Source organism: Rattus norvegicus, chromosome 4 (assembly GCF_036323735.1).
Source record: "Rattus norvegicus strain BN/NHsdMcwi chromosome 4, GRCr8, whole genome shotgun sequence".
Classification (NCBI taxonomy): Eukaryota; Metazoa; Chordata; class Mammalia; order Rodentia; family Muridae; genus Rattus; species Rattus norvegicus.
In genome coordinates this window covers 169,266,741-169,292,763 of record NC_086022.1, presented here as the reverse complement: position 1 = coordinate 169,292,763, position 26,023 = coordinate 169,266,741, and the positions used below count along the sequence as shown (strand labels likewise).

Genomic DNA, 26,023 nt, shown 5'->3' with positions numbered 1-26,023 from the left:
CTCCCAACTGCCAGGTAGTGAGGAGTGTGAAGAGGTGAGGTGGGGGAGCATCAACCTGGCACCCATACTACTTCACAGAAGACAAGTAGCAGGGCTAGCTCTCCCATGCTCTTGCCCTTGGGCCTGGTTCACCCACGCCCCCTCTACCAGAGACAGCCCTACCCTGTTGCCAAGTTGAGGTCCAGCTCCACTGTGCTGCTCAGGTGAGGCACAGGGCCTCACTCTCTAGAGTGCTGCAGCCTGTGAGGGGCAGGGATAGCTTATATGCTCTCATGACTCCAGGGTCAGATCTCCAGGTGCCTCGGTTGGAAAAGGAAGGGACAAAAAGGCATACCTCCCCTCACCACCCAGGCCTTCTCATGGCAGAAGAGTGACCGAGCCCCGCTCTTCCTCACTCATGCTTCCAGGGCTGGCTTACCTGTTCACCCACCCGAGGGCCAGCTCTACTACTGTACTGCTCAGGGGAGGTGCAAGGTTAGAACTCTTGAGTGCTGCGGCCTGTGAGGGGCAGGGCCGCTGGCTTTCATGACCCAGGGCCCGCTGTTGCAGGGTGTAAGGGGCAGCCTTGCTTGGGAGCTCACAGCCTTGGGGCAGCTCTCCCCACTGCTGGAGGTGCTGGCATGGGAAGAGGTGAGGGAATCACCTCTGCACCAGTGCCACCTCCCAGCTGATGCATGGCACCGTCAGCTGTGCATGCTCACACCCTGAGGCCAGCTCACCCACATGGCCACCAGGCCCAGCTGCAGGGTGCTGGACCAGCTTTTCAGAGGGCTGTAGCCAGTGAGTAGTGGGGCCAGTTATGCACAGGTCCTAGACATGGGACTGCTCTGACCAGGGATGTCCCATGTTCTCTAGTGGTAATATGAACCATGGTCGACCCCTGCCACTGCATAGCCATGAACTCAGACATGGCCCCCAGCAGCAGCTAGGACTGGGACATTGCCATGGCCCCAGGTGGCAGGGCTGGCCACTCACAACAGGCTACTCCCCTCTACCTTCGAGTCTCCAGTTCATCTCTCTTCACAGTGCTCAGACTGTTCCATATCTCTTTCCCATCTGTCCACCACATGCTTGCACATTGCGAGGGCTCTTGCTGCAGGCTGGTCAGGAGGCCTGTGGGCCCCTAGGTGAGATCCTCTGTCCTGCTGCTTGGCATAGCGGCAAGCAGGTGCTGATGGCCGCTTGTGCTGTATGCTGGAGGTCAGGTCTCGGGTTGGCATGGCAGTCTGCAGGTTTCTGTCTGTCTTTCTCCTGCACTGAGCTGCCTGGATTTGATTTGATTTTTACGAGTCCCGGGTATGAAACATCTGTGGCCACCAAGCCAGGTATCAGGCTAGGATGAACAAAGGGCTGATGCCCTGACTGATGTATCACCGCCACCAACAAGGTGGCTCTCGCCTTTTCATCCACAGCAGTGTCACTCACTGTCTGGCAGCTTACTGGATGCTAGGGTGCTGGCCAGTGGACCCTAGGGATCCCCTGTCTCTGCCTCTCTGGCACTGACATTACAAGCAGGCACCACCACTTGGCTTTCCCTTTGGGTTTCTGAGCTCATTACTTTGCTTTAACTTGCCATAGAAGAAGCTTGAGCTTAGTGCATTGTGTTAGTGCAACTAACAGTGTAGTCTCTGGATTGAGTATGTTTAAATTTGAATGTGTCATTCTGTACTGGTTCTAGCATGCAAGATCAGTGTGTGTGGTAAGACTTGGAAAATATTATAACCTCTAAGCTTTAGTTTTCTCATTTATAGTAGGGATAATAATAAAACATCACAGGAAGTGAGAATTCAGTAAAACCAATCAATGCTCAGTGTAGTGCCTTCTTGACATGTACCGGATGTCAGTGTTCTGTTAGTAGTCCTCTGATAAAGGTTCTCAACAAGTATTTTTGAATTTAGGTTAAAGTGTCCCTTCTGTAAGGTGTGCTCGTGCCTTGCTCTGTTTCCCCACGGCAGTCAGCACATGCAGCACATTTTGTCCTTTGCAGTACCTGTTGCCTTTGGGCTGCTAAAGCAAGTATGTCCCGTCCTCCCTGAAAAGTCTGCACTGAGTATGTCGGAAGAATAGCCTGCTACTGTTTCCCTTTGCTTGTTTTTAAATAGATTCACTTATTCATTATATGTGTGAGTTTTTTTTTCTGTATGTATAAAATGTACCATCTGCGTGCTTGGTGCCTACAGAGTTCACAAGAGCGTGTCAGATTCCCTGAAACTGGGATTAGATGGTTGTGAATCATCACAGGGTTCTGGGAGCAGAACCTCCGTCCGTACAAACACAAGCTCTTTACTGCTGAGCCACCTCTTTAACACCCCCTCTTTTTTGCTTTTCGTACAAACTAACTTCATAATACTATTCGTGGTGGGGGGAGGGAGAAGGAAAGAGAAAAAGGTAGAGGGAGAGAGGGGTTCCTTTGGGACATTACTAAGAAATGCTTGAGAGGCTAACTTAGGTCTCCTTCCAGGGACATACTGGGACTGTGGTGAATCAGATGGTATATATAGGTAAACCTAGTGTCTCTGTGGTTCACCTGGAGAACAAAGGGTGCCCCTTCGTCACAAGCACTAAACATTAAAAGTTGTGACGAACACCCTCAGGGTCTTGGTCTGATTGATAGTCAGCTTGGTTGGATCGGAGGCGCCCACCAGGGAGCCTCGCATCTGCTGTAGTCCAAGAAGGCTATGTAAATCACAGTGCTGTCTTGATGCCATCCCAGAAATGAGAAAGGGTCGCCCAGGTGATCTGTAATCTTTGTACACAATAAAGTACACTTCCTGTGCCAAGTGTCTTAAGAGGAAGAGATTGAGACCCAACATGTTCAGGAAGGTAAACGGAGGAAACTACCATTTGTCTCTCAAGTTGGAAATCTAGGGAATGAAAGGCGCCATTCCCAGGAAAGGAAGGGATATCCAGAGCTGCTGAACCTTCAGGCTCAGAGGATGCCCGAGAGGCAGCCCCGGGAAGGCCAGTCAGTGTGGGGTGCCTCAGCAGTGCAGTGCAGTGCCTGGTCAGTGTGGCAGTGGTAGATGGGCTTATAAGTAACAAATTCATATGAGTGCATTTACACAAAGGAAACAAGATCAGTTCAAGACTACTCACTGTTTTACTGTTTTCTAGGGGAGACAAGAGTTAACTGTGTTAATGCCACATACAGTGCTGGGTTATTTTAATGGTGTGCACAAAGAATAGAGGGACCTGGAACGGTTAACTGTGTGTCCATTGGAAGGAATTCATAGATAAGGTCAGGCTGAGTATGAAAAATGGGAAGAAAGCCATCAGGAAGACAGGTGGAGCTTTCTAAATACTGAAGTGTGGATGAATGCACACAGTGCTCTGGAATTTTGCACATCAGGGGTACTTAGCTCGCTCTTAGTTGTAAAAGATCAGCAGAGTGTGGTGGCATCTGCCTGTATGCTCAGATTCTTTGGGTGCGGAGGCAGGAGAATCATTTGAGTCTGGAGTTTGAGGCCTGCCTGGGATACACAGCCAAGACATTGTCTCAAAAAAGAAAAGAATACATTACCCTAGTTGTTGTAAAGAATGTGGTTTGGAGAGGAAAAGTTGTCTTGGGGACTGCTCACTGAGTGGTGGGTGCGAATAGAAGAAAGAGGATAAAGGCAGAAGTGCTACTGAGGATTGGCAGCCTGTGGATGGGGTTGTAAGGATTTTGCCAGCTGTTGTGTGTCCTCATGTACTGTTTCATCTGTGTTTGGGATGAGAGGAAGCAGGAGTTCAGGGCAAAAAAGGGAGAAAGATAGTGTGGCTGGTGTCTGACATTTGAATGCGAAAGGCCTGTTGTGGGCCATGCCAGTTTATAGTCGGTGTAAACTTACATACACATAAACAGATCAGCCTTCAGGAAGACTTTTAAACCAAGCAACAAGAATGCCTGGGCATCGTCCATGTAGGAAAAGAGCTCTGTGTACTGTTGTTTCATCATATGCTTTATTCTCCTCCTCTCTGCAGCAGCGGACACAACCGCTTGACTGTACCGATCATGCGTGCTTGCTCCTTGGGCATACTATTTTAAATGGCTTTTTGTCCATAACTTTTTTCACTTTCAACTTTAAGTCTGTAAATGTTACTTCTCTAGATATTACTATGTGCAAAGAAACTTGTAATTCTTGTCATAGTTTTCAACGTCAGTCTTTCAAAATGGTTCTTAGTACAAAATGATTCCCTTTAACTGCCCTTTCCCTACATAGGAGCTGATGCAACAGAACGGGATTGGCTATGTGCTAAATGCCAGCAACACCTGTCCAAAGCCTGACTTCATACCCGAATCTCACTTCCTGCGAGTGCCTGTGAATGACAGCTTTTGTGAGAAAATCCTGCCCTGGTTGGACAAGTCTGTGGATTTCATTGGTATGTAGCTCAGGACAAGGGTACAGCCCTTTGAATCAGTGTCACAGACAGGCAGAGCCTGTCTTTTTGCCTCGTAGAGATTTCAAGTCTGAAACCAGCACATGATGTTGCTTACCTATTTAATGGTCAAGCTGATGTGTGCTATGCTGTCCCTAAGGGATTGCCCTGTGACCTGCTAGCTAACTTTTAACAGCTCCGAGGTTAAAGCTTTTCAGGATCTATAATTATGTGTTGCAAGTATTTGAAAATCAGTTAAGCTTTCAAAAATACCCCTCTCCCCCCCACTTGAAACAGTTTGATGAACCTAGCTGTTATTCCTCCTTACTTACTGCTGTGTTTTCCTTGGGAAAAGTTAGGTCCTGCGAAAAGATTTCCTGGGCCTCAATTCACACATCAATAGTTTCAAGTATTTTGCGTCCAGTGAAATTCTAGCATATACATGTACATGCTGGAACTGTAACAAGTTAGTCTCTATCGTCCTTTTTTCTGCTTCTTTGGCCTCATCAGGAGCCTCCTACATGCCACACACAGGATCTGGTTACCTGGTGGTTGATGCTTGAGTGTGGAGGAAGAGCAGAGGAGACGTGAGCACAAGATGAGGTGTGACTACACATTCCATGCAAGGACGTCTTGTTGTTTCCCTCCAGTAGGCACATAAGTCTGAGCACTCAACTCCATACTTAAATACTATGAATTAGCCATTGTAACTAAAGATAAAAGATCTGGGGCTGGGGGGCTGACTCATCATTTAGAGCACTGGCTACTCTTCCAGAAGACCCAGGTTCAATTCCCAGCACCTGTGTGGCGGCTTAAAGCTGTCTGTGATTGTAGTTCCAGGAGATCAGACACTCTCTTCTGTCCTCTCCTGACACCACCAGACACATTAGTAGTTCACAGATACACGTGTAGGCAAAACATCCATAGACATAAAAAGGCAAAATTAGGTACATTAATTCCTGGTAACATTTTTCATTTTCCAGATGATGCTTTTCAAGCTTCATGTAATTCTGATAATAGTTTGTTGTTGTTTGTTTGTTTTGTTTAAGAATTTCAGTTTTCCAGAAACTTCTGTCATCAATTTGTACTTGCTCTTTAAACCACCTCAAGATTAAAGGCTAAGATAGTTAACAGTTCACATTAAAATCATAAAGAAAAAGCTTCATACTGACACTTTCTCATTGCTCCTCCAAGTATATTTAGCATAGCGTTAGATTTTTAGCCCTTAAAAAAGGTAAACAATTATGATTAATGTTCCCATTGGATGTCGTGTTGGTTCAGAGGCAGGATCCAAGCTCCTGCTCTCTTCTCACGGTCGGTTCCTTGGCTCCTGCTCAACCCCACCCCACCCCCAAGTCCACAATTCTGAACTGAGCAACAGAGAGAGTTGATTAAAAGGATGTACTTTGGAGCCAAACTTCGAGTCCTGCCTCCCTGGTTATCAGTTAAGCAATTGTGTGTCTCTAACTTAAAGCTCTTAAAACTCTCTTGTGCCTGTTTCCTGAACGACAGGCTGAAGGTAATGCGCCTACTTCATAGGGAGAGCGTGAGGATTAAAGCAGACAATATAGGCACCCAACACTGCACAGTTCTCAGCTCAGAGTCAGCTCTAGGAAATGTTCCTGACTCTTTTCTACTCCTGAGACATGCTCCTGCTAGGCTGGCCTCAAACATCCGGCTCAAGCACTCTTCCCAAGTAACAGGGGCCACAGGCACAGGCTACCCTCTCTGACTGACGGATATTTTAAAGAGTGCCATGAGGGTTTCCTCCTTTTCTCCCCTCTGCTGACCTGTGCTCGAACCTCCCCTGTTCCTCACTCCTTTTTGAGCTCCCTGACACCTCACTCTAAGCAGGTCCTCAGTTTAACTCTTCAGTCCTCCTTCTTGTTTATTTTATTGTTAAGAGACAAAGTTTTTGTCCCTTAAGAAAACCTAAACATTGCATTTGAATTTCTGTAGTGCTGACCTGCTGTTATTTCATTTCGCCATCTCTGCCGTCTTATTCTTCACTCCAGAAACTTCAGTTTCCTTAATTCCTACACAAAAATATGGCTCTTAGCCTGACATTCCCAAGAGACATCTTACACACACATGTGCTCACACGCGCGCATGTGCGCACACCCCCCCCCATGCTCCCACCTTTGCAGCCACCTCCACTTACTTCTTCCATGGCTTGGGAGTGCCAGCCAAAGCAGCCTGCCTTCTGAGTACCCCGCTCAGTACTGAGAGGGCTTTCCCGTTCTTCCCCCTCTCTACCAGGTCTCTGTGTGTGACTTCTGTTCTAAGGCTCGGGTTAGCACTCAGTCTGTCAAGACCTATGTGCCAATGAGCCTACTCTAGAATATGCACTTTTATATTTAATTAAAAACTTATCAGATAAATTGTGGTTGTAAAAAAAAAAAAAACCAGCATGAGCACAGTATTGAATGAGAAAAGGAAATCCACCATCAACATTGTAATGCATATTCTGACAGGTTTTTTAAAAAGTATTTGTTTTCTTACTTGTATGTATTAAGTATAGGCACACATATGGCACAGCAGACATATGACATGGGACATTTCTGGAGGTCAGAGGACAGCTTTCTAGGTCAGGTCTCACCTTCTACTCGGAAGCAACAGCTCTTTTCTTCCTGTGGCGGCTGCACTGGTGCTCAGGCCGCTAGCTGCACTGGTGTCAGCTTTGTCTCTTTACAGTCTCCTTCAAAGGCTGGAATTCTGTTATTATTGTGTGTACATGATACATACGTGTGGGCACACATGTGCCACCATACCTGGAGGACAACTTGGGGGAGTTGGTTCTTTCCTTCTGCTGTGGATTTTAGGGATTGAACTCAGGTCGTTTGGCTTATACATCAGATACTTTTATTTGCTGAGCCTTCTTTCCATTTCCCTCAATATATTTTTAATAAATTGCTTTTAAACATACATAGTATTCAATACCTTGAGGAGCGTGAGAACAGGACCGTGGTCTTACACACTCTTTTTTTAAAAGATAATTATCATTTGAAATTTTTTTAGATTCATTTAGATTTATTTTTATGCCTATATTACCTGCGTATGTGTTTGGTGCCTGAGGATGTCAGAAGAGGTCACCAAATACACCAGATCTGGAGTTCCAGACAGACAGTCGTGAGTTCCAGACAGTCGTGAGTTCCAGACAGTCGTGAGTTCCAGACAGTCATGAGTTACAGACAGTTGTGAGTTCCAGACAGTCGGGAGTTACAGACAGACAGTCGGGAGTTACAGAGGGTCGGGAGTTACAGACGACAGTCGGGAGTTACAGACGACAGTCGGGAGTTACAGACAGTCATGAGTTACAGACAGTGGGGAGTTACAGTCGTGGGTGCTGGGAGCCAAAACCACAAGTGCTCTTCAGCACTGAGTCACCCTTCAGCCTCAGGTCATTATCAGCAATAATAGGAAATAAATTCAAAATTAAGGAAACTGAAACCACATGGTTGTATAGTATGTGTGCTGGGAATTGTGTGTGGAGCGTCTACAAGGTCTCTTCCCTGAGCCCCGCCAAGCCTGCCTCTCATCAGAATTGGAGCAGCTTCCAGCTAGAGATGGGGATCCACATACACACACTCATCCGTACATGCTGAGATAGGTGCAAAGGTGGGGAAGAACCAGATTATAGGAAAAGGATAATGTTGGTGGCATAAAATCAGAATTGCCATCCAGTGGCTTTGAGCCTTTCACCTGAGGAAAAGAGAGAATACTGAGGAGAAGGTAAATGCAGGTGGTTGATGTGCACATGTGTGCATGTGTGGGCCCGTGTGCTGCTGAGCTAGCCCGGTCTGTGTCAGTGTGGGCTGTGTTCATTGTTCCCGTCTGGCTCCCTTGTCTGACCGAGTGCTGCTTATCGCTGACTCTTAAATTACTTAGTGTCTAACGGATAATAACTTACAAGTTATCATCTACTATTATTATCTACCACAAGTCTGCATCACCGGCCACCAGGCTGGAGCAGCTCTCTATTGTTCAGTACCCACTGCAGGTTCCTTGAATTCTGATGAGTTTTTAAGAATTTTAACCTTGTCTGGTAGTGGTCCACACCTTTAATCCCAGCACTGAGGAGGCAGAAGCAGGTGAATATCTAGCTTGGTCTACAGAGTGAGTTCCAGGACAGCCAAGGCTACCCAGAGGAACCCTATTTGGAAAAACAAAAGATAAAGCAAAAATTATCTTAACCTCAGTCTTGCCCAACACAAATGAGAAGGGACAGATCTGGCTCCAGGACAGCCACTCTGTGGCTGTGCACATGACATGTGTAGTAGGTCAGGACAGAGCCTGTCATGGTACTGCTTAGGACTGCCATTCTTGGGGGCTGTTTGGGCTGTCATCTGCCCCTGCGTGTGAGCTATGAAGCCCCTCCACAGCCAGGAGGGCAGCGCTGTCTGAACCTCCCCAGCTTTGCTTCTAATGGTATCCATGAGCCTCTAACTCATGCCAGAGAATTACAATAGTGCACTGTGTTAGTACCTCCTGCTTCATATATGTGTCATATATGTGATTGCGTGTTAAGCAGACAGCTGGGAGACAGCTCAGCCTGTTGAAGCGCTTGCTGTCCAAGCATGAGGACCTGTGTTTATTCCCAGAACCTATGTCAAAATGATGGGTTTGTGGTGCTTGCTTGTAATCCCAATACCGGGGAGGCAGAGACAGGAGGATGCCCTGAGGCTTTTTGGCTACCCAGCCGACACCTTAGCCTATTTGGTGAGTTCCAAGCCAGTGAGGTACTTTGTCATGCCTGGGGAATGACAAGTGACGTGGACCTCTGGCTTCCTTCCACTTGCATTCTTACATGCACATTTGCATTACACAGCAAAAACCATTGGAATAAGAGCCCGGCAATCTGCAGTAGTAACCCACCCACTGCTTATTAATAGCCCCTTTAGACCTTAATGGCTCATAGTATGTTATGGAGAGAGAACTAGCGTCTCCCTTCCTCCTGTAAAGTGAAGGATCACTAGGAGGCCATGTAGGTAAGATCTGCTTTGAAGTGTCAGGTGTGAAGACACTGACAGTAACAGTCGATAGTGGCGAGTACAAGGTTTCTTCACTGAAGAAATCCTAGTGACTTTTCTTAAATTTGCTCCCACAGAGAAAGCAAAAGCCTCCAACGGCTGTGTGCTGATCCACTGCTTGGCTGGGATCTCCCGCTCGGCCACCATTGCTATTGCCTATATCATGAAGAGGATGGACATGTCTCTGGATGAGGCTTACAGGTAAGGACAGGGACGTGGCTCATGGGGCCTGCTTCACTTTCCCTGAAACAAAGGGGTTGTGAAGGTGGGTGGCCGTCACGGGTTCCTGTGACTCATGGTCTTGCAGAGGCTGAGGAAGAGTGTGGCTCTGCTTGGCTTTCGTTCTTCTGACACATGGTGTTTGGTTTTATGCTTCTTAGTAACGGTAGCTCAGGAAGGCTTACTCCTTCCCTCGATGGAGGGCGTGGACTTTCTGATTGACAAGTTGAGAAAGCAGCTCTTGCACAGCGCCTGGGTCTGCTCTGTCTGATGGTCCTGCAGACATGGGGAAGCCTGACGCACTCGTGTATAAAACCCGAGTAAACCTGTCCTGTCCAGCTCACCACATTTTACAGGTAGTGACCTTGACTAGGCTGCCCTTGCCTATCTTGGGAAAGGACAAAAAGTGACAGGGCTGCTGACTTGTATCTTCCTTGGTGACAAATGACACTGGTTCACTGTGTGCCCTGTTGACATGAAGTAGTTGGTTTGCATGAGAGAGAGAACAAGAAGATAAGATGCATGTACCATGATGTTGGCTTATTTTAATATTTGAACGTCTCAGAATGTCAATTCTGGAATAACGAAATGAGCTGCCTAGCTAGCTCGTCCTCCTGGGTGCTGGAAGGGTCAGGTCCTCTCTTTCTGCACTACTTATCTCCAGTTAAGCCTCTGCTCCTGTGTCCTGCTTGGGCTGAAGTCCGGTGGGAAGGCCCACACTCTTATATCCCGTTACAGTGTTACTATGTGAGTTTTCAAGCTGGACCCAGACATCGGATGGTCCAGAGTTTGAATCCTGCTTCATCGATGAGTAGCTGTGTGGCTTGGGACAAGTGAACTTAGGGCCTTTCAGCCTGGTCTACGTGAAGCAGGTTAAGGACTGAATAACTCAGTACAGCAGCACAGTGCGTAGCACCCAGAAATCACCTTGTGACTGATTTTCCTAACATTCTGAATATAAAAAGATCCAGAACTGGGTGCTTGGACACTGTGCCATCTCTTTGAGGGAAATTCTCTTGAGAGGCCAGTGTGGGCGTTGAAGAGGGAATAATGGCGTGTTGAAGCTGACGAGTGGCTTAGCCTTGCGGTGCTGGTGTATGTGACAGGGGGCAGGTGACAGGGAGCAGGCATTTCCTGGGGTTGAACAGAGTGCTCTCATCAACTGCATGGGAAGCCTTGGTGTCTTGGGAATAGGGAGCCTAGAGGGCACCCTCTAGCCTATACCCCGCCATGCCACCGCTCCCTGAGAAGGTGTTCTCCACCTTAGTCCTGGGATTGTAAATGAATCCTCTCTGAAGCACTGGGGAGGTGTAGTGATACCCTGTCCCACTTTCTCTTAGTGTCCTCAGGACAAAGTGCAGTTGTAAAACTCAGGGCTTTGGCTTTGTCCTCTCTACAGATTTGTGAAAGAAAAAAGACCTACTATATCTCCGAACTTTAATTTTATGGGCCAACTCATGGACTATGAGAAGACGATTAGTAGCCAGACTGGAATGTCCGGGCCGAAGAGCAAACTCAAGCTGCTGCACCTGGACAAAGCCAGTGAGCCTGTGCCTGCAGCCTCAGAGGGCGGACGGAAGAATGCACTGTCTCTCAGCCCACCCTGTGCCAACTCTACCTCAGAGGCAGTGGGGCAAAGGCTTGTGCATCCTGCAAGTGTGCCCAGCTTACAGCCTTCCCTCTTGGAGGACAGTCCGCTGGTACAGGCGCTCAGTGGGCTCCAGCTGTCCTCAGAGAAGCTGGAAGACAGCAACAGGCTCAAGCGTTCCTTCTCTCTCGATATCAAGTCTGTTTCGTATTCAGCCAGTGTGGCAGCGTCCTTACACGGCTTCTCGTCAGAGGATGCTATGGAGTACTACAAACCTTCCGCCACACTGGATGGGACCAGCAAGCTCTGCCAGTTCTCCCCCGTTCAGGAGGTATCAGAACAGACTCCAGAGACCAGCCCCGATAAGGAGGAGGCCCACATCCCCAGGCAGCCCCAAGCTACCAGACCTTCAGAGAGCCAGACCACACGGCTGCACTCAGTGAGAACCAGCAGTACTGGGTCTACCCAGAGGCCCTTCTTCTCGCCACTGCATCGGAGCGGGAGTGTGGAGGACAACTACCACACCAACTTCCTTTTTGGCCTTTCCACCAGCCAGCAGCACCTCACCAAGTCTGCTGCAGGGCTTGGCCTCAAGGGCTGGCACTCAGACATTCTGCCTCCCCAGTCCTCTGCCCCTTCCCTGACCAGCGGTTGGTATTTTGCTACAGAGCCTTCACACTTCTACTCTGCTTCAGCCATCTATGGAGGCAACGCCAGTTACTCTGCCTACAGCTGTAGCCAGCTGCCCACTTGCAGTGACCAAATCTATTCTGTTCGTAGGCGGCAGAAGCCTAGTGACAGAGCTGACTCACGGCGGAGCTGGCATGAAGAGAGCCCCTTTGAGAAGCAGTTTAAACGCAGGAGCTGCCAAATGGAATTTGGAGAGAGCATTATGTCAGAGAACAGGTCGAGGGAAGAACTGGGCAAAGTGGGGAGCCAATCTAGCTTTTCAGGAAGCATGGAGGTCATTGAGGTCTCTTGAGAAGACCGCGTAACTTCTGTTGACAGTTTTGTTTCCTGTTCACAAAAAAATATTCCCTGTAAATCTGAAATATGTATATGTACATACATATATATTTTTGGAATATAGAGCTATGGTATAAAAGCAACAGATGGATCAACACAGTTGTTCTCTCAGCACTGCACTGAGAATGGCTAGTTCTCTCAGAAGAGGAAGGGTAGATGTTAGAATTCTCCCAGCCAGAGAAGAGATTTTGTTCAGTGAATTGCACATCTTCTTGTTCCTACAAAAGCAAGGGTTTTGTTTGTTTGTTTGTTGTTTGTTTGTTTTTAATGTTAGAGGGCAAAATCCCTCCCATTTTCATGTGCAACAAGAGGTCTCAGAACTCATCTCTGTCCAGGCCCTTCCCTAGTGCACCTTAGCGCTAAGACTGAGCCAGCTGTGGGTCAGGTGGGAAGACCCTCCTAGGGACAGATCCTAACGGTAAATCCAAGGGAAATGACCCCGTCCAAAGCTGAGCAATCAACCCAAGCTCCATCGACAGCTGATGGATACGGAATCGTTCTGCGGGATGAACTGTTAGGAGCCTTGTCTAGATCTACTTATAGCCAGGCCAGTACCTCAGACAAGACATTTGGGGCCATCACCACTACCATGTCTAGTCGATCATTTTCTAGGCATTGTGAATAAGTAGGTAACTTGTCACTTTCCAGACAAATGCATACTGTCTATGCACAAAATCCCAGTGGGCCTGTTGCCCATGTACCCCTCCTGTCAGCTTGAATGAAGTGGGGAAACCAACTAGAGTTTTTAACTTAGCCAGAGACTGGGCAGTCAGACAGCTTAGAGACTTAAGCCAGGGATGGAGCACTAAGAGTCTCCCCCCTCCTCCTCCTCCTCCTCCTCCTCCTCCTCCTCCTCCTCCTCCTCATAATTTAAGAATTATTTAAAGTGGGATGGTTCATTCTTCAGTTGACCAGACTTGGTTTAGAGAGAAACATGAATCACTGGGCTTGGTAGTGGAGTGGCAGAACCTTCAGGCTCTCGGCCAAAACAGGCTTTCACTTCTGTCTCCCTCATGGAATAAAAATATGGGAAGACTTGGGAAGGTGCACTGTGAAGTAGGCAATGGATTTCCTGGGCTTTTTTCTCTATGGTATGCAACAAGGGTAATATTTCTAGAATCCTCTTCGACTTCCAAACTTTGCATGGGCATTGGTAAGCAAGAACCAGTCAGAATAGAACACACTAGAAAGGTTAAGAAGGGGCTGTTGATTTTGGTTAGTCTTGATACAGGAAAGCTCTTCTCCAGAGCTACCCAGCATGCTTCCTGAGGAAAGGACACATCAGAGAAGAGGTACCCAGTGGCTTCCTGGTCCCTGGCACACAATCTCTATAGACGCAATCCTGGCAGCTGAGAACAGGAGGTGATAGGAACAGGTGTGTACATGACAGTACGTAGCTGCCTTTCAACTTCCTGGCTTGAGCTGTATCCTCCAGATACAGCCTCCTTAAGGCCTTAATTCACTCACGTCAGCAGGGTGTGGGAGTGGGTAGATGTTGTCATTGTTCTTTACTGTAAGTGTAGCTAGGGGCTGACTCATATCTCAGGTTTTCTATGTCAGTGAATGGATGGTCCTTTGACTAGGATCTGACTTAATGTTCCTATGGTGATTGTAAAACCAGCATAGAATGGCGTGGCTCAAAGCTGACGGGCTGGACCATGATGAGCACTGTGAGCCTCGTGGGCATACTGGCTCTGGACAGATAAGCTATGTGTGGGCCTGAGATGAACGCAGAGCAGAGACTGCACAGAGAGCACGGGCCACTCCAAGACACTGGTCAGCAGCCTGTGATTAGATTCTCAGAGCCTCACAGTAAATTTGATCCATTGTGTACACACACTCAGTACGTAAGAACCCACCTTCTTAAAATCTGGTCACACCAGTGAGACAGTTCCAGAATGAAGCAGCAGCTCCAACAGTACGTCTGTTCTGGGAAGACTGGGGATTTGGCTTCAGTGTCTTTGGGCAGTACATTGCCTAATGCCATACGTCATGTAGGGAGGTGCTCTCTGGGCTGTGGTTCCTTCCGTGTAGCGTAGTCATACACTACAGCTGTCAGTCCACCATCACTAATGTCCTATCAGTTCTTGGAATCACAACTACCATGTTGAAAGGGCTGCCCCTAGGCACATTGTGGGTAGTGTGGTGGTTAGGTTTCCTCATGTAAGCACAGGGAAGCCTGAAGTCTCCTGGGACAATGCAAAATGGTGATTTTAATGAGCAAAACTAGACTCTGTGAGAAATGCTGGAAACTGTTTAGACCAGTTATAAAGTTAGAGAGGAAAGACTGTATAAATGTTTAATATGAATATAGTGTTCTTGGAGTAAGGCAAGCTGTTGAATGGTTCACTTGTGCATTTCTCATTTTGAAGTGTCATGTATGTTAATACGATGAAATAAAATCAAAACTGGTACCTGTTTATACATCAGTGTGAGAAGTGACCTCCCCTCCCTTGCTGCTCTCACCCTTGGTGGGAACCACTCTGTCTTAAGTTGCAAAAAAGGGGGCCACAGAAAGAACCACAAGTGACAGTGTTCACCATTTAGAATGAAGGTGGCCACTGATATATCAAATGTGTCACTCACACGGGACAGAGGCAGATGCTGCTCTGTGTTCTCTGTGCCAAGCACATGCTGAGGAAGCCTTCCTACCTGCTTGACTTCAGGATACACAAAGGCAGCTGCCTGCATGTGCACCTACCACAAACCAGTGAGTCCACAGTCCTGACAGGGAAGCCGAGGAGCATGGCCTTTAAACGGTGTCCTCGGAAGCTGAACTGAGGCTCAGGTGGCAGAGTGCTCCCCTCACACTCACGAGGCGCTGGATTTGGTCCCTAGCACTGTGCAAACCAGACATGGCGAATGGTGGGAATCCCAGCACTCGTGTGAAGGCAGAAACCTGAGGAGCTTACGGTTATCTGGGGCTACACAGTGGGTAAGGAGGCCTGACTATGAGACCTCATTTCAACCAAAAACCAAAACTGTTCCCCATGCTAGATAGACCTTAGTGACATTCGATCATATAGAAACTTGGCCTCACCAGTTTAACCAAAGTCCACACTACAGAGATGAAATGCTGCCGGCAGACAGACGGCTATAAAGGAAACCATGGGCCAGTGAGATCGATCAGTGGGTGTCAGGTACAAGAAGGAGAGAGGCAGCAAGACAGACTGCCGCTGGGAATGTTCTCAGCGGCAGAGTGCTTACCTAGCATGTGCAAGGCCCTGGGTTTGAATCCCTAGCACTTGAACCACAGAGAACACAAAACCCAAACAAAATCAAACCATTCCTCTCTCCCAGCCTATGGTATTCCTGAAACTCCTTTCATCAAAGGTTTGCTCTGTAGACAACACGTTTAGGTATCTAGGCTCACCATATATTTTACATTCCAAATTTACTGCTAAAGGAAGGCAAGAAACATACATACAGATACATGATTATATAGTATGTATATATGATTACTAATGATACAACTATGAGGGAAAAAAAAGATGTGTCTTGGGTCACTGTTCCTGTGATAAAACCCCATGACCAAAAGCAAGTTGGGCAGGGAAGGGTGTTTTGCCTTACACTTCCACTGTTCATCACTGAGGGTACAAACTCAAAACCGGACAGGAACCTGAAGACAGGAACTGATGACAGGGACCATAAGAGAATGCTGCTTACTGCTTTGTTCTTCATGACTTGCTTTCTTATAGAACACAGGAACCGGGTTATTCCTGTGGAGTAAGTGAGCTGAGCCCTCTCACATCAACCATCAATCCAGAAAATGCACTTCAGGCTTGCCTACAGGTTAAGCTGGTGGGAGCATTTCCTCAGTTCCCTCTTTGAAAATGACTCTGTGTCAAGCTGACATAAAAGTAGTCAGCAAAGGAAGAAATATAAAACGATGCCCTTGGAGTGTAATAGGTTTTTTGTGTGTGGGGGTTTTTTTTTTGTTGTTGTTGTTGTTACTTGTTTTTGTTTTGAATATCAGGTTCCACTGCAGTCTAGATTGTCCTTGAACTCAGTGCTTAGCCCAAGACGTCCTTGAATTCACAGTGATCTTCCTGCTTAGTCTTCCAATCACTGAGACTAGAAATGTGCACCCACCAGACTTCATTATCATTTGCTTTAACACCGGCCAACATGTATGTACCATGCCTGCATATAAAAGAAGAGGGAAGGCCAGCTTCAATTGCCCTTCACTGTGGTAAAGACCCTGCAGTCAGCGCTGTTTGCCCCTGAACACAGATAAGCACATCACAGGGAAGCAAAGAAGGTTCTTGGAGGCGCAGTGGAACTCTGGTTTGCAAAGCAAGGAGGGGAGGGAGGGAGGGAAACCTTGGGAGCTTACTGGCTAGAACAACAAGATGCCCTCCATGTGCTGGGTGTGGTGGCACCTGTCTGTTATCCTAGCATTTGGGGAGAGACTAGAACATCAGAAAACCAAGACCATACTCAGCTACATACTGAGTTCAAGGCCAACAGCCTGGGTTACATAAAACCCTATCTCAGTTACCCCTCCACAATCCCCCATCCCATCTGCCCTCTCCTCCTCCCCTTTGCCTCTGTGAGGGTGCTCCCCCACCCACTCACTCCCACCCCACTGCTCCAGTATCCCCCTACACTGGGGCATCAAACCTCCACAGGACCAAGGGCCTTCCCTCCCATTGCTGACAGCCAAAGCCATTCTCTGCTACATATGTATCTGGAGCCGTGGATCCCTCCACGTACACTCCTTGGTTGGTGGTCTAGTTCCCTGGGAGCTCTGGGTGGTTTGGCCTGTGGGGTTGCAGTCCCCCTCCCTTCCTCCAGTCCTTCTGCCAGGTCCCCCACTGGGGTCCCTGAGCTCAGTCTGATGGTTGGCTCCAAGCATCCCATCTTCATTGGTCAGGTGCTGGCAGACTCTCCCAAAGAACAGCCACACCAGGTTCCTGTCAGCAAGCGCCTCTTGGCAACAGCAATAGTGTCAGCTTGGTGTCTGCAGACAGGATGGACCCCCAGGTGGGGCAGTCCCCAGATGACCCTTCCTTAAGTCTATACTCCATTTTCGTCCCTGTCTTTCCTTTGGACAGGAACATTTGAGATGGGTGGGTGGCCCCATCCCTTGATCAGGGGCCGTCCTTATCTACTGGAGGCGGCCTCTACAGGTTCTGTCTCCTCCTTCACAGTGCATTTTGGCTAAAGTCATCCCTGTTGGGTCCTTGGAGCCTCTCACTTCCCTGGCCTCTGGGACCCTCCATTAGCTATCCCCAGTTTCTCATCCCCCACTGCTACATATTTTTATTTGATTTCCTGACCCTCTGTACCTCTCTTCTGTCCCCTCCAATACCTGATCCTTCTCCCCTTTTCCCTCCCCCTCCTCTCTCCCTCCCAGGTCCCCCTCCCTCCACGTCCCTTAATCATCCTGTTCCCCCCTCTGTGCATGACTGAAGCTCCCACACCCTGGTCTTCCTTTCTCCTAAGCTCCATACTGGTCTTCCTTTCTTCTAAGCACCATATAGTCTGTGGGTTGTATCATGGTCATTCTATTCTGGAAGGGGGATATCGTTTGAGAAGTAAACGAATGGAATGATTAATTTAAAAAAAAATTAAAAGAAAAAATAATTCACTGTTCTTCTATAAAATATGACTTTAAAGTAAAAATAATTCATTTTTAGAACAGTTATGGTTTGATATGAAATTTACTCCATAAGTCATATGTTTAAGGCTCGTTCCATCATACGGTTCTATTCTGTGGTGTTCTGTACACTGAAGGATATGGCATGTAGCTGGGGAAAGCAAGCCACTGTCCTTGTGGACAGAAACTGTCTTGGCCCACTTCCTGCTCTTCCTGGGTAGCACGAGGCAAACAGTCTCATCTTTATTTTCCTGATGTGATGTCTTATGACTCCTCACTCTGAAATACAAAAACAAACCATTCCTCCCTTGGCAGGGCCGGGCGTACCTACCTTAAGAAACAAAGCAGATGAGTAGAGTTAGAGCACAGAGTTGAGACAGTGGGGAAGTGGGAGATCACTCTTTTCAAGGGCATTCCTGACTCACTTCCACCAGGCTCCTCTCTTAGGCTCCACCTCTTTCCAACAGGACCCTAATGAGGGGACTGGGCCTTTCGTATTTATGGGCCTTTGAGGGACATTAGCTTCCAACTAGTTCTGAGGGTCAGGGAAATAAAAATTGCTTACCAAAAATCAAGGCTAGAAACTTCCTTCCAGGGCTCTCTGACAACTCCAGGTCCTTTCTTCATCTCCATCCCAACCTGGACTGGCCAGATATGACCTGGGATCCTAACTGAGACACAGCATAGTGGTGTTTTGATACATCACTCGGCTTCTCGGGGTCCCTTGGGAAAGACTCCAGGAGCCCTCAGCAGCTTCTCACACCAGAGCCTTCATGCATGTGCCATGAATGCTCAGAGGAGAAGCTGACACAAACTCCCAGGCTGCAGAACCCCAGCCAGCTGTGAGCAAAGTGGAGCAGGGCCTGACCTGGGTCAGCGTTCGGCTGCCTCTTCCTCCAAGTCTCATGGGAACTTTTCTGATGGCCAACTCCACCCTAAAGGAGACAGGAGGAAACCACCTCACCCCCCACTCCCCCCCCCACACACACACAGCAACAAGTCAGACTAGGAGGACCTTCGCTGTAAGCTCTGGCCTGCCCTGATCTCTTAGAGAAGAGAGTTGGCTACTCCAACTTTCTTCCCTGTGCTAGGAAATGAGAGGGCAGGAGAGGTCAGCCTCAGGCTGAGCAGAGCGCCATTTCAGACACTCACTAAGCAAAGTAAAGTTAGAGGTGGCACCTGATTCCCGCGCTGGCCACACAACTCTATGGACAATTAGCCTGTCTTTGAAGGTTTATGAGCAGGTCTCTGTGCACAGAGCTGGGTTCCAAATACTCCAGAAACATGAGGAGAAACAGTGATAGTGCTGGCCTTGAAAATGCCTCCTGCCAATCTAGGTGAAAAATCTGAGTGCCAGTTTCTGCCCACTGAAAAGGACTCCAGGAGCCTTCTAGTTCTGAAGGTAAATGGGCCTCATCGAGCCACAGCGCATATCAAAATACCGTGTGGGAATAAGACTAAGCAGTGTGAAAAAGCAAAAATAGCATGAAACACTATGGGGAAAAAGTCAATGAATCAGAACTCAGTCGGGAACTAAAGCTTCAACTATGGACAGCTGAGCACACAAAGCAGATGCGACACTGAGACACCTGGGGAGCGCTCAGTCAGGCTGCCATGGCTTTCACCCTGGCAGGCTCTAGAACCGCCTCAGGGCATCTAGTAGGTTTCTGAGCTACAGAACATCTGTTGTAAATTGTACATCTCAGGACATTGCTCTAGAAATGGCTGAAATCCAGTCATGAGAAAACAATGACCAGACCACTTTCACCAGGGAGCTCAGCAGAGGTAAAATGGTGGCCCCTCCCAGCATGCGCTGCAGCTCCCCAAAGCTCTCTCAGCTCACCTTACCGCCTCCCATGTGAGGAATGAAAGCACCACCCCCAACAAGGGGGGCAGAACACAGCCAAAAGCCCACCTGAGTACTTCGCCATTAAGATACTTAGTCATTGGGAACATACTAGACACGGTAGGGAAGGGAAAATGGTGCCTGTCACCTCAGCAGTGAGGGACACAGAGGCAGGAAGCAGCCACAAGCTCAGCTTTGCCTAGCTGTGAGTTCCAGGCCAGCTAGAAGTACATGGACCCTGTTTTTAACCCCCAACACCCACGAAAAGAAATTACTAGGCATTACTATTTTTCCCTGTGTCTTATTTAACCTTTTTCTCTTCCCTGTAGTTCAAATATTCATGTCATTCAACTATCTTATGCCCTACATTTAATTTGGGTTCTAAGAACATTATAAAAAAAATTTTTTTTTTCGGAGCTGGGGACCAAACCCAGGGCTAGGCAAGCGCTCTACCACTGAGCTAAATCCCCAACCCCAGAACATTATAAATTAATATCTGATTAAGAACCGGGACTGTTAGAGCCTGGTGAGGTGGCTCAGTGGGTAAAGGTGCTTGTCATGCAAGCCTAGTTAATCCCCAGAATCCATGTAAAGGTGGAAAGAGAGAACCAACCACAGAGTGGTCTTCTGACCTCCAAGCATGCACTGTGGCCAGCCTGCTCACCCAGAACACATCACATGCACATCACAACTAATAAAAAAGAAAATTAAAATTAAAAAACAAGATTAGAATCAGATCAAGTTTAGCTGCTACACAATAAATTAATCAGATTCACTTTAATTTTATAAAAACACCGAGGCTATTCTGACACCTGACAGACTCTCTGGATTCTGAGGAGCACAGTGAGGAGTACAGGGAGGAGCACAGGGAGGAGCACAGGGAGGAGTACAGTGAGGAGTACAGGGAGGAGCACAGTGAGGAGCACAGTGAGGAGCACAGTGAGGAGCACAGTGAGGAGTATAGTGAGGAGCACAGGGAGGAGTACAGTGAGGAGCACAGGGAGGAGCGAAGTGAGGAGCACAGTGAGGAGCACAGGGAGGAGCACAGGGAGGAGCACAGTGAGGAGCACAGGGAGGAGCACAGTGAGGAGTACAGTGAGGAGCACAGTGAGGAGTACAGTGAGGAGTACAGTGAGGAGCACAGGGAGGAGCACAGGGAGGAGCACAGGGAGGAGCACAGGGAGGAGCACAGGGAGGAAGGTGGAGGCTGCAGACTCGCAGACCTGTCAGCCCTGAGGCCCAGCTCTAATCTTCAGGCCTGCCCCTGCACTCACTGCCTCTCTTCCTTCCTCAGGCCTTTCTTCCACAGAACTCCTGTGATGGGCAGCAGCTCTTTCCCCAGCTTCATGCCCTACAGACGTGGCCTCTTTAGTGCCCCTGGCACATCAGTGGGGCTCAGAGGGTCTCTGCATGAGAGAATGACTGCCTCTGGAGGGTGGGAGCAAATGTCAGTGCAAGCCTTGTTATGGAAGCCAAGGTCTGCCAGGCTGACAGAAGCCTGGGCTCTGCGTGGAAAAGCAGGTGCTGACAGGAAGCACCTTCATGAGTGGGTGACGGCAGTCTTCAATTTCCAGTGACCCACAAAAGGGGCGCGGGACGGGAAGAACACAAAGATGGTGTTCTGGCAGGACAGGAAGACAGTGCAGACCTCCTTGGTGTGATGGCGCTGCTGGGTGGAACCGTAGCTTATGTGTACAAGCACAAATCAGAGAGCCTGAGCAGTCTCCAATGCGCCAAGGAGAACAGCTCCTTAACTTTCTCCACAGTGTCACTGCAGTAGCTAGACTACACTTTTAATTCAAAAAATCTGAGCAAAATAAAAATAACTCTTGATGCAAAGTTCCTTACAGAATTCCCAGGAATTCAACTGTCCCAACTTCAGTTCTCATGGGAACGTCCATGTGGGTCAAACACATCTAGGCCATCATCCGGGCAGGGTGAAGGCTGGAGGAGCTGCGCCTGAGGGGCAGGTGCCGGCTAGTGGCGCTCCCGCTCAGGCCTCATGCTGAAGGGCTCCAGGCGCTCGGCCTCTGGCAGCATGCTGTTGAGCCTCTCCATGAGTGGCACCGTCTGGTCTATGCCCATCTGGATACGGCGCAGGATGGCCGACATCTCGTTCACCTTCTGGATCTGTTCAGCGTATTTGGCGTATCTTTTCTGGCGCTCCTGCATGAAGCAAAAGAGGGTTTCCACGGACAGATCCATCTGCAGGAAGTAAGCAGAGGCAAAGGCATTAGGCTCTGCTTCCCACGTCCTCCAGGGCAGAGGCCCTCTGTGTCTCAGACATTTGCATTACCATTCATGACAGTAGCACCATTCCTGTTATGAAGTAGCAATGAGACAGTTTTATGGTGGGGTCACCGCAATGTAGTAAAGGGTCCCAGCATTAGGAAGGCTGAGAACCACTGGGAGGGCTAGCTGTCCTGCCAGAAGTCAGAGGAAGGTGACTAGTGTCAGAGGCGGTGGCCATCCTGAGGGCTCCTGAGACCTACTCTGGGATACTTGGGAGTGAGTGTGTGCTACTCATTCCCTGCTAAGACTCGAGCTTTCTATGACAGAATCTTGGCACCGTGTCCCTATCCCTGACACTGTGTTTATGTTTGGCTCTGTTGAAGTGAACAGACCCTTGCTGCCATGTCACCACCTACAGTGTCCAGTCCCAGACTATGCTGTCCAGGCTTAGCCTAGAGCTAACCGGCACTGTCCCCAGTCTGAGTGTGCAATGGGCCTTACCACACAGCTCACGCTTCACACATCATGAGAAAATACCCACACCGTTCTTAGACGTCTCTGTCATCAAAGGACACACAGAATTACACAGATATCTAACCCAGGACTCATGCTACAGTCCTCTCACATCTCTTCAGTCTTCGTCCCTCCTCCTCCATGAATGATTTTGGTGAAGTTGTGATCGGTCAGGAGATACTATAGGAAGGCACAGCTCCCATGCCAGAGCCCAACATGCCAATGGCACCTGCAGCCCACAAGGGAGACTAGAGCATCATGTCAAACGCTGCACAACGCCTGGAATGCCCTTCGCTCCGCTGTGCGCATCTGTCACTGGTAAAGGCGAAGGAAGGCACTTCCTGTGTTTTGCACTGCACCCCTCTGCAAGGAGCCTACATCCCCCATGCACCTTTCCATACACACACACTTTTGAGACTCTCATTCTGCCCCAATCTTCTAAATGCCACTAGAGCTGCTGTGCGTCTCCCGTGTCCCTCCTCCCCAGCCTCTCCCTTCCTGCTGCACACTGGAGCCCAGGGTGTCTTACCAGGGAGAGCCTCTGAAAACATTTTGACAAAAACAAGAGATCAAAGCCAGGGCAAGGAAAGCCAATCCTACTTTTATGCAGTGAAAATGGAGGTGGAGGAGTGGAGGAGGAGGATGGATGGACAGACAGCATTAGTATTTCTTCAGCTGGTCTTCAAAGCTCAGAGGTAAAGAGGACCTGGGAGCAGGGTCAGAACAAAACCACAGTCCCCTGAGTTGGGACTCAGTGAGGAAGTGATGTCTTCAGAGGGGCTGCACTACGCAGCCCAGGGCCTGCCCAGATGCCCCCAAACCAAGTCCCTTGGGAGAGGCAGTAGTATTGGGAAGATAGAGCCAGCACCGCTCACTCAACTGCTCAGACTCCAGAATCTTCTCCAGTTACCTACCTGCAGGGAGATCTCCTGCTCTCCACCCTTGCCTCAACCATGGGGGACAGACAGACACATGAAGTCAGACATAGGCCCTTACCTGAACTGACCTCAAAGGCTCCCGTGAGCCACGGCTAAGGAGCTCGGCAATCAACTCACCGACCCTGACCTGCAGCTCAGTGGTTTTCCAACCATCTTGTGGAGTTTGTTCAGAGGCACACGCTGCCCTGTGTGCCCCGTGTCCAGCTGGGCACGTAGATTCTGCCTATGCAGTGCGGCTGTTGGGGTGGACAGTGTACACGCCACTCCACGGACATGCCATGTGCCATGCTGGCCCCCACAGAGACACTCCAAAGCCACACCACTCACTGCGCACATTAGCGCGACTTTCCACTGTCCGCCTACATGACTTCACTGTTCCAGGAAACACAGGCAGACCCAGAAAGAGAAAGATGCAAGGAACTGCAACTTCCCCAAGACGTCCCGACTATCTAAACAAACAATTTGATTTTCCAATAAACAGTGAACTACTGTTTATTCTCCACAACTTGATTTTAAAACCCTTGCCCTGATGTGTCCTGTGCCTGTGTTCTAGTCTGTTACGGTGGATGTGTCAGTCAGGGCAGCCTCTGGGGAACTTTCCAGCCAACTGGTAGTGAGCTGTTCATCATCGCTCAGTCCCTTCCTCTTCTGCTGCAGCTCAGGGAGAGCACATAAGTCACGCCCACAGGCTGGCAAGGAGATCAACGACAAGAAGTCCCAGGGAAGAGCAGTGCCTGCCCGGGAGAGAAGCAATCTCTCATTTTCTGTGAGTCTCTGCAATGTCAGGGTTTCTGCAATACCAGCACAGTAAAAAGGTGACACTGGGGGCTGGGGATTTAGCTCAGTGGTAGAGCGCTTACCTAGGAAGCGCAAGGCCCTGGGTTCGGTCCCCAGCTCCGGGGGGGGGGGGGGGGGGGAGGTGACACTGGTGTCCTCAAGAGCTCAGTTAACCCTCACGTCAAACCTCGTCCTCCACTCCACCTACTGTCTCTGGTAGCAGGAAGTTTCGAAGGACCTCCATACACACACCATGGTATATGTGTACCCTACATATACATAAAATAGGAAAGAAAAAGGTAATTACATACAAAAATATTCACAACACATATATTTAATAGATTTATATCCAGAAAACCAATTTGTATTGGCAGTTGATGTTGAAAATTCATCAGGTCCCATCAGGACAGCAGGGTCGTCTGCATAGACACATGAGAGCGCTCCTGTGACCTGGATAAGCCACAGCGAAGCCCGGGCAGAGCAGCCCTGGAGGAGGGGACAGAGCTAGAGGTGCCACACTTGACTCCAGGATGAACTATGAAGCTGCAGACGTCAAAACGGACACATCAGCCAACGGACAAAATGGAGCCCAGAAATCAGCCATGTGTTTACAGCACCAAGAACACACATTAAAATAGGGTTGTCAGCCTAGATGTTCTTCAAGGGATGACTGGTACAGTGCCGGACAGACAGACACACCAAGGAGTCTGTTTGGCTGTGAGAATGAATAAAAGAATGGACCCGGGTCATCTTCAAGGAGACAGAACTGGACACTGTCATCTTGGGCAAAACAAGCCAGGCCCAAATCACATGTTTAGTCACATACGTAGCATCTACATGCCTTTCTTTGTCTTATCACTATTAACACTTCACAGTGCGGTTACCAAACTGAAACATGGCATTTGGGGTAACCTAAATCTGAGTTCCCAGACCACAGTCGTGAATATTTGGCTTCAGAATAAACTCTTCTCTGAGGTGAGGGCATTGTTTTTACATGATCATAAAATAAATCTCTAAGGACTGTGACTGTGTTCTTTGTCGTGAACTTCCGACCCGTGAGATCTTACAGCCCACCTCCCTCCCAAGTTTCCTGACAGAACCATCTCACACCACCAAAGGAACCCATAAGCAGTTACCACAAGTCCTTCCTGTTCTTTATCTGTTACCAGTTTATAGTACACCAAGGACGGGCCCCACACCCCACGCTGAACCCATGCTCCGGCTCTGGCCCCAAGTCTCTTTAGTCACCATTTTCAGCTGTGAATCTAAGCCACTCCTATAAACAATGGTCAGACCCAACATGATAACATTAAAACTGTGTGAGTACACACAAGTGCACGGTTTTAGAAGCATTTTAGCAGTGCCAGGGATAAATCCCAGGGCCTCATACATGCTAGGCAAGCCTGAGCCATTTCCCTGACCCTTTGTAAGAAAGACAGTTTGAAAAGACGCTGAGCACAGGCACGCACCTTTAATCCCACACTGGAGAGGCAGAGGCATGCAGGTGTCTGAGTTCAAAGCCAGCCAGTGACATAGTGACACCCCAAAACAAAAACAGACTTCCTTTTTTTTTACAATACTTAAATAAAAAGGAAATATGAGCTGGATATAGTATTATACATCTATAGTCTAGCAGCAAAAAGAAAGGAAGACTGGCCACGCTTAGGAGACTGAGGTCAGCCTGTGTATCATAGCAAGACCTTATCACAAAACAAAATGAGACAAAACTAAAAAAAAAAAAAAAAAAAAAAACCCACTCATGGACTTAATTAATTTCATTTCAATAAAAAGAAATTTAACAATTAAAAAAGAAAATATGTAAAAATTGATTCTTCTCATCATTTAAAAGTAATGTTTTAAAAAGTAACGTTCTTCTTTTAATGTGATGTCTAT

The 26,023-nt window shown here is 48.4% G+C and overlaps 2 protein-coding genes across 9 annotated transcripts in view; one reads left to right on the top strand and one right to left on the bottom strand.

The window, feature by feature from the left end:
• The window catches only part of Dusp16 (dual specificity phosphatase 16), an 83,391-nt gene extending 68,745 nt beyond the window's left edge, over positions 1 to 14,646 (top strand). For all 6 annotated transcript variants that reach the window (NM_001106624.3, XM_039107457.2, XM_039107456.2 and 3 more), the window contains 3 exons: positions 4,203 to 4,362; positions 9,467 to 9,590; positions 11,008 to 14,646. In NM_001106624.3, coding sequence (NP_001100094.1) covers positions 4,203 to 4,362; positions 9,467 to 9,590; positions 11,008 to 12,178 — 1,455 coding nt within the window. In that variant the 3' untranslated portion in view covers positions 12,179 to 14,646. The remainder of the gene's footprint in view (positions 1 to 4,202; positions 4,363 to 9,466; positions 9,591 to 11,007) is intronic.
• Positions 14,647 to 20,428: 5,782 nt separating this feature from the next.
• Borcs5 (BLOC-1 related complex subunit 5) overlaps positions 20,429 to 26,023 on the bottom strand; it is an 82,311-nt gene continuing 76,716 nt past the window's right edge. For 2 of the 3 annotated variants that reach the window (XM_039107905.2, XM_039107907.2), the window contains one exon: positions 20,429 to 21,875. In XM_039107905.2, the coding sequence (XP_038963833.1) occupies positions 21,648 to 21,875 (228 nt within the window). In that variant the 3' untranslated portion in view covers positions 20,429 to 21,647. The remainder of the gene's footprint in view (positions 21,876 to 26,023) is intronic. The other variant, NM_001108650.2, reaches the window with a different exon arrangement.